General features: G+C 48.3%; 1 protein-coding gene across 6 annotated transcripts in view; it reads right to left on the bottom strand.

The window, feature by feature from the left end:
* WBP1L (WW domain binding protein 1 like) overlaps nt 1-14,448 on the bottom strand; it is a 57,377-nt gene extending 42,929 nt beyond the window's left edge. The window contains exons 1-3 of one of the 6 annotated variants that reach the window (XM_050711897.1): nt 10,374-10,840; nt 10,020-10,196; nt 5,968-6,027 (exon numbers count right to left, since the gene is read on the bottom strand). In XM_050711897.1, coding sequence (XP_050567854.1) covers nt 5,968-6,027; nt 10,020-10,031 — 72 coding nt within the window. In that variant the 5' untranslated portion in view covers nt 10,032-10,196; nt 10,374-10,840. Of the gene's footprint in view, nt 1-358; nt 1,182-5,967; nt 6,028-10,019; nt 10,197-10,373; nt 10,841-14,320 lie in introns of those variants that run through there. The other 5 variants (XM_050711895.1, XM_035547745.2, XM_050711896.1 and 2 more) reach the window with 5 other exon arrangements.
* Nucleotides 14,449-15,170: the final 722 nt, after the last annotated feature.

Genomic DNA, 15,170 nt, shown 5'->3' on the forward strand with positions numbered 1-15,170 from the left:
GCCAAAAGTCACAACTCACAAAGCTCAGCTTTCATTACTAGACAGAGGTAGACAGAAAAAGCCCAAGAAAGGCATCCCTCACGTCCTTAGAAATGCACCAAAAAATCAAGGCACGTTTTAGATCAAAATGCACAAACAACTCCACTTGGAGTCAATGATACAAAACTAATATTGGCACCATCTGTCCATCAACTACATCGTACCAGATACGCAGAGCCTGGCATCTAACATCTATCCTACCAGAACCATTCGGGCTCTTTATTTATTATTTTGAATCCACGAACCTCGCACCAGCATCCCGGAGCTGTGCCAGCAGAGGTAGGTGCAGCTCCCGGCGAGGCACGCACGTGTTTCTCACCTGGTTTCGCAGACGCATTGGCTGAAAGCAGCAATCAAGTTTCCTCTCGAGGTGAAGCATCCTGTAATATTTTATTAGGTTGCAAAAATTTCGCCGCGGTACATCTGCTGGAGAGGCAGACCGACCGAAAGCACAATCAACGATTCCCATCAGAGGGAACATCCTGTTTAACGTTTTTAAAGTGCTGCATGGGCACAGGTGCTCCATTTCATTGGAGAGTCTCCACATAAAGAAGTTTCCCGATCAACAGCAGTATCTTCAATCTCCCTGATGAAAAATAATACTCCCCTGAATAGCCACCCGCCCCCCTCCCTGCACACGTGAGTAAACTCAGCCACAAGTGCGACCATTACTACAAAAGGCCTCTCGAGAAAAAGCATCTGTACGGCTCTCTGCCTGCCTGGGGGATGCGAATCCTTCTGCTGGCTTTGTTTATAAGCTACAGATGCATTTCAGATGCCCTACACTCGCTCATTCAACCACCCCAGCCACCCCAGCCAAAAGCCTTTTGCCATCCATGTGAAGACGGTCACGTTCTCGGTTTGTACCCAAGAGGCATGCAATTTAGGGTTTGCCCAGAAAAGCTGCTTATTGTTGTTAATTTTAACAATATCATACATATAATCAAAAGTTTCAAAAAACAAGGAAAGAAAAACGTAACATAAATTACAAAGACAGAAGCGATAAATCTTCCAAAAGCATCAAAAAAGATCACAGTAAAGCTTTTAAGGGTAAGGAACCTGGTTTCATAAACACAATCTCGATTAACCCTTTTGCAGCTTCAGGAAAGATACGATCTCTGCTGTTGCTGAGCACGTCTGCCAGAGCTTGCCAAGGAAAGCATGAGCAAGCAGCTTCAAAGGCAGAATGACGTACCTATGGCAGTAAACCCTAATCCTCGCTGTGGAAACCACGCAATTGAAGTTAGTCATAGAAAATGGGATTAGAAACTCTAAAACAAAACAAGGGGCCGGAGGAACTAGCAGTCATCCCAAGATCATGTTGAAAATCTTGAGCAACTTTTAAACAGCTACTCTCAGGGACGATGAAGAGAATAAGACAGACTAACATCTCTCACAGGAAACCTTCAGTGGATGGGGATAAGGACCAGGTCGGCCTAAAACCTTACACATCAGCCCTGCGTGGATGCTTGGCAAGGAGCGTAGCTGCCAGCGAACAACCCTACCGCCTCCTCCAGGAATTCAAGGGCATGGACCCCTAGCAAAAAGCCTATGTGACTTGCCCATACAAAACATGGCAAGGATCAAAGCAGCTGGTGCTTTGTAGATCAGAGCGGTGGCCCACACACCGCGTGCAGGGACAGAGGATCAGCTTTGGAAGCTATCTGGGAAGTACAGCAATCTTCTTTCCACGGTTCATAATGTTGTGCAGATACACATGTCCGAAAATGCTGCAATTGCTCAAGTGACCATCTTGGTAGCACCTTACAGAGCACAAGGCAGTAATGCAGAAGTTGGGATTTCTGAGGCAATCCTCCACGGAAACACAGTCAACGTGACTTTCAGAAGCTCCCCAAGTTTCTCGCACGCTAACATCCTGGACAACAATGCTGGATATTTTCCAAAGACCAGACCTAACTCAAATTACAAGTTTACACAGCCCACGTGAAATTCAGGTTTTGAAGAACGTGTGTTTTCATTTTAGGATAAGCTGATTTTCTAACTCAAGACAATCTTTGAAAAATAAACTGCGTCTGCACATGGAGTCAGGATGAGATCCTAAAACAACTGTTTGAAGGAGCTTCCCTGGCCCTCGCACTGTCAGAGAAGCTTCATTTGCAAGTACCAAGTATTCAATTCCTGACCATTTCAGTAGAGAAAATTAAGAGAACACAAAGACTTGCATCAGGAAAAGGAAGGCAGGGGAAGGAACAAAGACAACCAAGGAGAGAAAATAATACCGTGAGAAAAAAAAAAAGAAAAAAAGGCAGACTGTCATGATCGAAGTGTTGATGAAATCTGCTCCTGGTCGATATGGAATGTGGCCATAAGGTACCGGTCGATAGTCTGATGACAGAGGGCATATTCTCCCTTTGATCATTCTCCAGTGTCACTGGAAACCCACCGGGGCTTGAAGAGGCATCAGGTCTTTGAGAGATGAGTATCTAACCTAGCATGCAGACCATGAATGGAAGTACAAGTGTTTCTTCCCCTCCTCCCAAGACTATCACTTGCATTTAATGGAGTCTGAGTGGTCAGATTTCAGCGAGCTCCCCCACTTTCTGCCCAGACATCAGGCTCCTTTTTCCTTTAGAAAGGCCTCAGTGAGATCCCTCTCACCAAAATGGAAAGGAAACAGGAAAATATCCTAGGTGCCACAGCTTACACGCAGGTCCTCATGCTGTACAAATTCACGGCGAGAGCAGAATGGCTGCGTTATCTTCCATTTATCGTTGACATTTCCATGCAAGTCTTTTCTCCTTTGCAGCCTAGCAGATTCCAGCAGAGCCCTGCAGAAGAGTGACCTTGCAGCAACGAGGAACTGTATAACAATACCAGGTAGTACCCAAATCCAAGGTCATAGCAGTTTCAAGTAAGGCATATACGAGCTTCTGGAGAAGACTGGGAGCTGCTTATCTGGAGTCCCTGCAGGGAAAGGGCAAAGGCACTTGAGGACCACCCTACAGAAACCTCAAAGGTAACCAGACCTGCACACGGACCCAGAGAAACTACAGGAATTCTGCTTCCACCAGCTGCAGGATCCTGATCAAAGGGCAGAGACTCTTCCCTATACTTGGTCAAAAAATTGAAAGAAAATGAAGTTAGGGCATTTCACACTCAGTCTCCTGAAAGATAAAAGCAAAGAGGGGATTTTTTTGTTTAAGTACTTGCTTAGAAGTTCAAAAAAAAAAAGTCCTCTTAGCTTTCTTTCTGTGTTTAGGCAAAGACTTTTGTATTTCCAGTGTTGCGAAATAGAAGAAAACAAATCTACTTTGCCTATACAGCGGTGCCAACCAGGAAAAAAAAGCCACAAAAGCTTGTATAAATATATGCATGTCCCTAAAACAGATGCACCTATCAAAGCACTGTTTAAAGTTGTTTCAAGTTGAGAGCCTACCTGAACTTTATGTTTGCTGTTAAGAACAATTTTACTCAAAGTAATAACCAGAATTGAAACCAAGTAAGAAATAATGAACTTGGTTTTAATTGGTTTCAAGAAAGGCAATTTGCAAACGCTCCCCATAGCCAGCTATTGAATACACGAGTTGACAGAACCCAGAAGGCACTGTGATGAGTGACTTAAGTGGAGGCACCCTACACCCACCAGCATTCCTGCTGAATGAATGTGAAATCTGCAAGAATTGCTTTTATTTATCTTACTAGAAGCGTTTCTTGGAAGGTCTGGAAAAATTTATTTCAGATGGATTTTTCAGCTGAGAACAAAGTTGCATTTATTATAATTACGCACTCTCCGATGTGGCCGGCCTTGCTGAGAAAGAACATTAAATTCAGCTGCACACAAACTCACGGAAGCGACCTTTTGAATGAAAATGCTGCAACAAGAGACTTGTAGAGCATTCTCACTAAATAATACCCTACTGTCTGCAGCTTGCAGATTAGTGCTCAGACCACTGATTTCAGCTGCTACTTACACAGGCACAAGTCCACACGAGGTCAATCAGCTGAGAATAAATCATGTTTGCTGTAGACTACAATATGGAGAACTGTACTTGGGAAACTTACTCAGTCTCTGGTCCAGTTTGGTTTTCTGAACTTTTATTAAGCATCATGCAACAGCATAACCTTGCAAGGCACTTGAAAGAGGTCTCTTCTGCAGGACACCCACTATCTAATTTAAATAAGAGGATCAAAGGTGTTATTGACACACACGGCACCACCTCTCACTTTGATGAGAACAATGAATGCAAGGAGGAACACCCACCATCCAGGCAGAATTACCCTGCTCGCTCTTTTCAGAAGGACAGGAGGGTTATCTGAAAGCCCAAGCACATGAGGATGGAGGCACGTTATCCCTAAAGAACTAGGAAGTCAACCTAGCAGGTTCATTTCATCACCTAAGTGAAAAGAGAAATGTGAAATGGCAAGCAGTGCTTGTTTGGACACGGAGAATGTCTTTCTGGTGTGCAAATATAAAGCATCCTCCTTAAATACAGCAGATCATCTTACTCTTCAAAGAAAGGTTGGGCATTATGAAACGTAACCCATCCTCTGAAGAACGTGAAGCAGATGTCTGAGCCTTCCCAGCAGCTGGGTTGCTGGGCAGTCAAATTCCCTGCTGCCAAAGAAAGCAAGGCAAGCCTGCGTGCTGACATCCACATCTCAGGGGCATTTGGAAGCCGCTCTGCCTGCCTGGCCCAAAACCATCATACAAGGACAGGACCAGCTGGCAGCCGGCTCTGGGCTCCCTTTCCCCTTCCCTCTCCACGGTACGTACAGCAGGCTCTCGTGGTTCGTGGCCATCGGAAGATTGTTGGTTCGTGGTTCACGGGGCTAGAAAAGAAGCTGTCCTGTTCCAAGCATCTGTGAATTTTTCAAGCCAAAATGCACCATCAAAACAGTCTGTGTTAGTCTTGCAGCAAGCTCTCGTTTCACAGCTCTGCTCACTGAACCTGCTGATTTAGTCTCGAGTTTGCGTTTCTCTGTGCTGTTGCCTCTAAGGGGGAATACAATACGTCAAATTCAACTTCCTGACTACAGAACCAATTAACCAAGAATTGCAAAGCAAGAAAAGCTTTTGCTTGGAATATTCGTTCTCTGTGCTGCAGCAAACACAGCACGTGCCATTTGTGAGGTGCACAAAAGCTTGACCCTCGTGTGTCTTCGCATGTTGATTATTTACAGTAATGCCTTCCAGACAAATGGAAGAACAGGCCCCACTCAAGCACAGCAGAAGCCAAGAACCATAAAACCGTGTCTGAACAATTAGGTAAAGTTTGACCATACTACTTGAGGCTATTGAAAACCTCTAGACCGAAACCTTGCAGAAGAAAACTAGGAGTTTCTTCGTTAACAATTAATAATTTAAACCTGAAAACTCCCCATCTAGGCCTCCAGCTGAAGAAGAAAACTATGCACTATTTATACACCAGGTAACACACAATTTCCTTGTATTTTGACACACAAAAAAACCCCCACAGCTCATAGTATATTCACCATCTAAAATGATGACATTAAGACGAAAAATATGAAATTGTTTGCTTAATATTAAATGATAAGCCAGGATCAGAGTTGAAGAATTCTTGCAAAAAGCAGCAGCGTACCAAAAAAAGGACACAGAAGCACACCGTGGCTTTTAAAAATCATTATTTTTTGATAATATTTCAAAATTCACCATCAAAAAAAACCCTGCCAGCAGCTAAACCCAAGGCATTTTCTTAAAAAAAAAATAAATCAATTTTTCCCCTCATCTTCCCCCTTCCTACTAAACCACTGAGACACTTCATTGTCAAGAGCTCTCACCACCAGCGAACATGCAAAAATGCCTGCTGTTGGGGCAGGAGGAAGATGACAAGCACAGCGTAAGACCCATAAGTGAACAAGTTAATGGGTTGAACTTGGAAAAAGCGGTATTATTAAAGCCTATTTCTTTCATTAAGGATGTTAGTTAAAAGTATAAACAAGCTTTACCTTGCACCCTGTCCCGCAGGAAAGGGAAGTGCCTTCAGAAGAACTGTTGGCAGGCAGTGCCTGTGTGAGAGAAGAGCTAGTGATAAGAAGAGCTCTCACAGCGAGGGTACAAACAAACAAAATTTAGGGTCATTCATTCAAGAGTCTGTCCCAACTTTTAAAATGCCTTAGAGCTTACAGTTTCCTACGAAGAGCAATGAAACTATGAGGAGCAAAATCATTCCAGACTTCCCTGAATTCATCTTTTAATGCAAGGATGGTCCTCGGACTTGGTCAAGGGACAGGCCTAGGGGCACGGAACAGGTCAGAGGAGAAGAAAACTCCCTACTCGTTTCCACAGCCTAACCATTCTCCATTCTCCGGTGGTTTAGTACGATCACATACTCTGGGAAGACCTGGGAAGGACAGGGATACAAGGACAGAGCACAACAGCAAGAAAATCTGAAAAATAACAAGCCACAAACATGAGAGATTTAATAATCAAGCAGATGAGATATAAAAGATTCCTAGCGGATGCTCCTTTTCCCTACAAAAGAGGAACAGAACAATGAGACAGAAAAAAAAAAAACAAACAATACAGCCAAAAAAGGAGAAATAAATTAGGAGATAACTCCTGTTTTTGACACTGCAATTTAAGACAGGCTTTGTCTGAGTCCAAGTGCTAAGTGTCAGTAAACGGAGACAATCAGCAGTGACAGATGTCTGCAAGCCTGTTTTATCTAAGCTTCAGATCACAGGAGACTGGAGAGTGGAATGAAAGCTGTTTGTGAAGTTTGCTTCTTCTACAGAGACAGAAGTCAAAATGACAAGGTAATTTGAAGACAACACAATGCACACGCAACCCTCCTCCTCCTCTTCAGCCTTGGCTGTTTGAAAAGCGGTCTGCGACCCAACAAACGAGACAACCGGTGACAAAAGGACCAATTCATCACACAGAGACCCAGACATGAGTCATAACCTTCACACAGTCAGGTAGCTGCATTAAATGTTTTCCAAGCACAGAGCAAAGGTCCTTCTGATCGTATCTGAAGAAAAGACTTTCCTCCCCACAAGAAGAGGGGGGACACTTTTGGGAGCTTTCCCCATGCGATTACAGCGATTGATCGATAGGAAGGGATGAAAGCAGCTCAGTGCCACGGCCTTGAAGATACTGCAGCCTTAAAAGTTTTGCCCAGTCTCTACAATATCCCTGCATAATGCCCACTGCCCCTTCCAGCCCTTCCCCTGGGGATGACGCCAGCCAGTGTTTAACCCTCTCACTCCACACTGGTCGCTCCCAATTCCTATTTCAGCCAGCTGGGACTGATTTGCTGCCCCCAGCCAGTGCAAATACTGTCCCCAAGACCCTTTTCGAGACCCTTTTATGCAAGGTAACAGCCTGAACTTCCACTGGAGGAAGAAGACATGCGGCTCCTGTGGCTGCCTGTTGGCCATCACTGGCCACCTGGGATTTAAAGAGGATCCCACATAGGGAAAAAGTTTATTTTTAAAACATGCAACTACCAAAGTGGCATTAACAAGTAAGAACTTACTACAAAGAGTCAGGACACAAGTGAAAAGCACTAATCGGTTCTGCTTATTAAAAAGCCTCTGCAATGTCTGTTGGCATGCCATTAACGTGTGAGTTTCCTCCAGCTTCCAACAGGCAATGCTTGACACCTCTCATACAGGGAAAGCTCAAGATGGCTGGCGAGATTCCTGGCAAAACACGCTCTTCATAACTGTCTCTACAGCTTATCAGCCTCTTCCCCTTCAATTTGTTGTTCAGCCAGCAGGAGACAAAAAAGAAAAATTAAAGCAGCTCTGTAACCACTGGAGCTCCATAAAGCCGACCTCCCATCAGTTTGTTCCACAAGGTTGATTGACTTTGCAGCCTATCCAACCGTGAGCACTGACTGAAGCTTTTCCAGAAGCTAGAGCATATATCAAGCCAGTCAATCACCATTTCCCAAATTTCCTAGTGCTTAATAAGCTAGCAAAGGTAGCTTCTCACTCCGTGATGACTCCCAGTTTTCTTAAGATCTCTTTGGGTCTACCTGTTTTCAGAAGTTCTGTTGAAATCTTAGACATCTTTGAGGTCTCTTTGTATCAGATTCAGTTGGACAATGGCTTCAAAATTAATTAATAGGGAGGCAGATACTGATGACTGCATGACCTCCTTCTGTGAACTTGTCTTTGCATCAACAGAATCCACTGTCTTCCTGGGTAAAGTCACTCGCCACCCCACAACAGGACTTTGGCAAATTGGTATTTTGACAGGTGCCCCTAGCCTTGAGTAAAGCCAAGACTCAGTTTTTGCTTTTGATCATGATCCCTCCCAGACTGCAAAAAAATAAAATTGACCTCTGCTCTTGAGTTGCCTCTGAAATTCCTATCAATGTCTTGTGCACACCAGAACTAGAGATGAAATAAAAACACATCACCACTAGGAGCAATGAACTTCCACCTCATAGTAACGCAGAAGATTAAAGAGGAAAGAAGAAGGGAGAATCCTTTCCTTTTCTGCTAGCAGCTCTTTCATCTCTTTAAGCAAACTCCTTCCTCTGCTTGTCCTAAGGACTGCACTCAGGATCCTGAGGTCTTGAGCCCCATGAGGAAACAGTTTCTTCTGTTCTTGTTCCCTAAACCCACCACCCTATGGCTTGTATGTACTGGTAGCTGCTCACCATACCCACCGACTCCTTTGCAGCCCATTATCAGCAAGAGGGCAGCAGTATTTTAAATGGCAGAAGCTCTTTTCCCCAACACACCGGTGGTTTCTTCTACGCTTACGTGGTTACTTGCTAGCACGCTGCCAGCGCACCGTCAATGGCTGGCTTTGCTGTATAATGTGCTGGCACAGAAGTGGTTGGGAAGAAGGAAGAGTCAGGAAACTGCATCTAAATCTCCTACCTCAAAAAAAAAACAGGACAGAAGGGTGACGTTAAGTGAAAGGAAACAGCAGCACGCCCCTTTGTGCACACCACCATCGTTGAAAGGACAAGGGCATGTCAGACATCCTATTTTCTCTTGCTGGTTTGGAGTCAACTCAGGTGATGACGTTAAGTTTGCGGACCTTCTCCTGCAAACAAGCAAAACCCCAAGCTGCCTCTACACAAAATAAAGTCTCCCCTCTCTCTGTGCAGGTGGCATTAAACTGTTTGGCCTGCTGCATCAGCCTGTGAGCTGCATGCATCGCCCCACCTTGCACCCAGCAAGCTCCCTCCTGCACAGTGCTCTGTGACAGCTTCACAAGGCATTGCAGGGACTACGGGGTCACCTAAAAATAATACTGGGGGCAGTGGTCCCGCTGGTAATCACGTTGTCAGAAGAGAATCAAGTTCCTCCTTATCCTAGCAGGTAAATGGCAAATCACTGCAGCACCTTGAGCCTTCCTTTGCAGTCAAACAAAATTACGCAAAAGCACGGAAAAGCATCATTTGTGACAGCCACACCAATCGCTCCTTGGCACAGGCAAAGCACGGGTCTGCAATTCCTGCTCAGCAAGCCTGTTCTCCCCAAGCCAGCGGTTACTTCAGGCGTGTGCTACACGTACTGTTCACAGGCCACGCGAGAATTCAACTCTCAGAGCTCCACTGCCGCAGCACCCTAGTGTCGGCATCTCAAAACCCATCTTGTCAGCCATGGGTTTTGTAATCACACAAAAGGGGGATGGAGGGACCTGTGTCCCCCACCAGCATCTCTCCGTGAAGTCATCCAGAGGCACCGTCCAACGCTCCGTGCTCAATTCCTTCCAGCTCAGAAGCAAGGACCAAAACCTTGCAAGCAGGACGCCTGCAACGAGCATCTCTGCCCTGCCATGACTAACGGTCCTGCTGAGATCGTCTGTCACCGGCCCTGACTCAAAGACTGCTTTTGGGACATCCTTTCCCCTGTGTTGCAAAAACAGGAACACAACCCTGTCAGGAGCAGTTCGCCCAGACGCCTTGGATTAGCGAGCCCACTGAGACAAACGCAGGACAGGAACGCGTCCAGCCATAAGGTCACCAGCTAAATGCATTAAAAAATTGAGAAGATTCTCATGCAGCTAACCAGAAATGGCAAATTCTTACCTTGTGCCCCATAAAACAGGGCAGTGCAGATTAGAGGGACACCCCCAAACTTGCACGTTGTCAGGAGGCAGAACAAAAGGCCACCGTAGCTCTGCGTTAGCGAGGCTCCGGGATGCGCTCGGCAAGGACAGGTTTGCACAGGCACAGCCACGACCAAAGGGCACAGCACAGACACCGCTGGGTGGAGAACGAGGCCAGAAGATCAGCCCATCACTAGCTTTTTGCTATAAGCTAAGGACTACTCAATCCTGCCAGCCCTCCAGATATGACTTAAAAAAAGGCAAAAAGAAAAAGTGGGCATTCTGCATTTACTAAATACAGATTGCAAAGAAACACGGACTGTTACCCACGTACCTGTTAATTCCCTTCTAACGCCACAGAGAGACAAAAGCCAGCTTCAACATCGCGGTGGTTTAATACAGAAGAGCAGTTTCCAGCTTTACCAGCAGAAGAGCAGCGACCGCTGAGGACAGCATCCCTTGGAACCCAAGGGGATGCCATCTGCTGGACGCTGCTGCTAACCAGGCGGGGTGACCCGGCCCGACCCTGCCTCTCCGGGAGGGTGGAAAAATCCCCTGGCAGACGAAACTTTCCGAGTTCCCCCACAGCGCAGCACAGCTCCACAGAAGCTGCCCGAGTTTATTCTGCAGGGGTTGTTAGGTTTTTGCTAATTAGCGTTTGGAGGGTGGCGAGGAAATTCTCAGAGTGGCGATTACAGGACCCAGGCGCGGAGTCGCTTCAGCCACCCCAAAGAAAATTGCCACGCTCGTACCCAGGAGGCACCGGACACTTTCAGACCAGGCTTTTTTCCCATCTGCTGCACAGCTGCAAGGAGAAATTCCTACAGCGTTGTGTGCGATTGTGAGGGCAATTCACCAGTGGAAGAATTTTAATCAGTGGGAAAGCGTGCTCTGCAGATGAGACACTGGAGTTCACGGTGGTATAATCATCGTGGTATGAGCAGTCCTTAATCCAATCTGCACAGTTATCCCGAGGTTCTGCTCCGAACAAGTACAGGACGTACTTTGATCTCTGCTGCCTCCTGCCAAAATCGTGGAAATCGGCAAGCCAAAACCCAAGAATCCCAATGATACCATGGGAGACCAAATACAAGCAGCTCTCCTCCTGAAGGACCCACGGCGTTTCAGGAAGCATGGGAGTGCAGCTGCAACTACCTACCTATACCTTAATCAGAAAAAAAAGGCTTGTATTTAGAGATGAGTCTAAGATGTGGGTGACTGTAACTCCACTGCTCGCGGACTCCCTGAAGTGATGCTCTCAAGGGCAGCCATGCTCTCGGGAAGTGATGCTCCCAAACGGCCCAAAGGCAGCCGCGCTCTCGGACGAAGCGGCATGATAACCCCGTGTCGGTGCCATCGGAGGTGTGGTGACAGCGAGAGCACAGCCCTGAGCAGGAACACTGCTACAGCCACGCCAAGTCCTTCCTCAAAGCACGGATCCGTCCCCTCTGTTGCTCTGAATCATCCCTCAAGTCGCAGCACTTGGAGCAAACTCTTTAATTTGGGATGAAATGGGCCTTTAAGAAGAGCTTGCTTCCATCAGCTTTTGGCTCAAAACCACCTTATTAGAGAACCACGAATTCCTCGGACTTGTCACATAGTTAGCATTCACTTAAATCTCTTGTTTTTAAAGAAAACAACAGTAGAGAAAACTATGTGATAATTAAGCTGCTTGCAGTGGGAAGCAGGCAGACAGTTAAGGCAGGCAAATAACCTTTGGTCTGCCCTGTAGAGACATACTACAATAGAATTATGATTAATGTTAAAAGTTTTTCATTACAAAAATTAATCAAGCTCGTTTTTAAAAGATATTCGTTTCTTCTTTCCCCTCTTCCTCAAGCTGAGAGGACAGCACACAGCTCAGGTGTGCAGTTAAGGCAACAAGAGTAGAGTCGTAAATGAACACGGAGAGGTTTCTTCTTCCTGCGACATTTACCCTGACTTTATTTTTGTTATATAATTGCAGGATATCTTCCTTAATCTACATAGAGGTGCTTCAACGTCTGTTAACAGAGTTTTGTGCTCTCATTACAAATGCAATTGCACTGAACAGTCACAGACACAGTTACAGCTTTAACTTGGACTCGGGACGGTGCTGAGCTAATTATTTTCATTCTCCTCCATCCGCCACCCAAAACAAGTCTTAATTAAAAGAAAGGCCTTTTAAGATCCGAGGCAGCCTGGACTTATTTTAACCTGCAAAATCAGACCCTCTTGCACAGTACAGCATGTTCTCGGGAATGTTTGTTCAGTGCGGCTAGGCAGCACAGCTCCACCTCCCGAATTATTTAGAGGACACATTTCCTGCAGCACCTCCCAGCCTCAGACCACCAGGTCTGCAGGACAGGATTTAGAGGTGAGGCACAGACCCCGAACAACACGCCCTCCCCAGAAGAAGCAAGCAGGGCATGGCGAGTGTCTGAAATGTGCGTGGAAGCAGGCAGCAATCACGAGAGGCAGCACGGGCAGAGGACGAGAGCCAAACACTGCCAGGGGTTCAGCTAAAAACGCAGAAACCCTTGGCGCAGAGACCTTCCAAGTCCAGCACCACCCCATCTCCCCAAGCCCATCAGCTCCAAGGAAATCATACTCCGAGGCAACATGAAAGCAGACCAAGTTTTCCTACGTGCTCATTTTCAAGATGCTACATTACCGCTGTCTTTTTTGAGTGGGTTGCTGTCAATCTGTAGCACGCTGCGAGATAATATCAGCCTTTTGACAGACAGAGTCTACATTAAGATCTAAAATAAACCGCGTGAGTTTTATATAGACAAACTACGAAAAGAAAATGAGTAAAAGACGCATCCGCATCTAAGTGCTCTAAAGAAAACACAGGCTGCCAAAGCTCTTCTCCCCCACCATCATGTACTGTACCACCCAAGACTTGCTATTTTAGGATTATTTTCCGGTGCACTGATTGGAGAGGGTATCTACAAGTCATCCATGCAACTATTCCACAAGCAAGCTTACTGTATGAATGCTTCTCATTCCTCCTGCTTTTTCTCATCCTCCTTCTCTACTTCCTATTCCTTTCCTCCACCTGGTCCTTGACTAATGTATATAGGCTGTACAGGCCAAGGAGCTTCTTTCATTCAGTCTTCAAAGCAGGTATAGTATTTTTATTGGCATGTATAGGGTTGAACTTTCACAGCTTTTGTACAGGCGATCCTACCACTAGACCACCGCTCACAGCTGGAATGCCACAACACCACGCGCTCCATTCATTTAATTTATGTACCTCAGCTTGATGATGAAATGAAGCAAGCACTAAGACTTCCATCAGTCTGAGGCAGTGGAGACAACATGAAAAACACAGTCTTGCACCTGGCTCCCTAGGGCAGCAATGGCTAAATCACAGCCTCATTGCAACCAACGGGAATTTGGGATGGCACTACCAACACTACCAAGCTGTTGAAGTCCATCTGTTGCTTTCAGTACGCTGAAAAGAAGAAGGAAACTTAAAGGGGTGGTGACATCTGTAGTCATCAACAAACTCCTCACCTCCACCTGCTGCAGGAGCATCAGGAAGCTTCTCTACGGATGCCTTCCAGAAGGGATGCTCCATACCTGCGTCCCCATGACATTAAACACCGTACAACCCACAGCACCCGTGACCTACGGCCACGGATCAGCATCCCATGGCTCAGACCTTCAACAAACGCAAAATTCAGTTCGTACCCCCTAAGTAAGCCACCGCATCGGATCAGAAGCCATCATACCCAATCTATGATGTACAGGGGGTACAAAAGACACCGGGACTGCACAGAAAACAAGCTCCTGGCCACGCACGGGACACTTGGCCTGGAAGAGCCATCTCCAAGTGACACCGGGCGCACGCAGCCAGGCGAGGAAGGACGGCAGGCTTCTGCACGGGGTGCTCGGGGTGCAGCCAGGGCACGGGGCAGGGATGACAGGGAGCAAGTTAACGTCATGGGACCCTTCCCAGGCACAAATTAACTCCGTGGGACCCTTCCCAGGCACAAATTGACTCCGTGGGACCCTCCCCGGGCACCAAGGAACCGGGCTGGCTGCTCCCCCGGCTCACTCACGCTCCCGCCGCAGCAGCCCCGGCCCCCTGCCCCAGGACCCCCCCCAGCCCACCCCAGCCCCCCCTCGGGCCCCCTGCCTCCCCAGCACACCCGGGCACTGCCGCCCGCGGCTCCCGAACCCCTCCCGGTGCTCCCAGCCCCCGGCCCCTCACCGGGGGGCACCGTGCGGGGAACAGCAGCCCCCAGCCCGCCCCCCCCGGTCACGACGTGCCCCCCCGGGGCTGCCCCCTACCTGTGGGGGCTCCACGCTGGCCGGCAGCCCCCGGGGCAGGGCCTGGAAGAGCAGCAGGGCCATGGCGGCGCGGAGCCTCCCCGCCATCCCCCCCACCCCCCGCCTCCCCCGGCCCGACTGCGGCCCGGGACGGCAGCGCAGGGGGCACCCCCCTCCCCGGCCCCGGCCCCGCCCCGCCCAAGCCGGTCGCTGATTGGGTGGGAGGAGAGAGGCGCGGGAGGGTATTGGGGAAGGGAGGTGTCACTCAGAGGGGGAACGGGAGGGGAGGGGTCTGAGAGCTGGGAGCTGCCATCTTGAGTGTGGCGGGGAGGGGAGGGAATGGGGGGGGTGGTGCCGTGGGCGCCATGTTGTGAGTGGCGGAACTGAAGGGAGAGGGGTGTGGGGGCTGCGCCTTGGCCCTGCGCCCTAAGGTGGCACCCTGAGGTGCTCCGTGGCACCCCGGGGCGCTCGTCCCCATCCACCGGCGCTGTCCTGCCGTGCCCAGTCCTTGTCTGGCCTCCTCCACGTAACACACACACACAGCCCCAAAGCCAAGCAGCCCATTAGAGCCTGGGGCTCACCAGGCGATGTGTGTGGGGACGGGGCTAAAATGGCCCCAGCAGCACTGGGGTGGAGGTGAAGCACCCCAAAGGCAGGGCGTGTGCTGCTACAACCCACAGGCAGTAGCAAACGAACCTCGGGCCAGGGCCTGAGGATGAGGCAGTGAAGCGCGGGGCAGTTTGTTCACCATTGTGCCACCTCAGTGGGGAAGCCACGGCCGTCCCCCAGCCCTACAAGCCACCTTCCAGCAGTGCCCAAGCGTTGTGCATGGGACTGAGCCAGCCAGGGCCGGGCAGAAATCCCTTATCCC

The sequence above is a fragment of the Cygnus atratus genome, chromosome 7, assembly GCF_013377495.2.
Source record: "Cygnus atratus isolate AKBS03 ecotype Queensland, Australia chromosome 7, CAtr_DNAZoo_HiC_assembly, whole genome shotgun sequence".
In the NCBI taxonomy this organism is placed as follows: domain Eukaryota; kingdom Metazoa; phylum Chordata; class Aves; order Anseriformes; family Anatidae; genus Cygnus; species Cygnus atratus.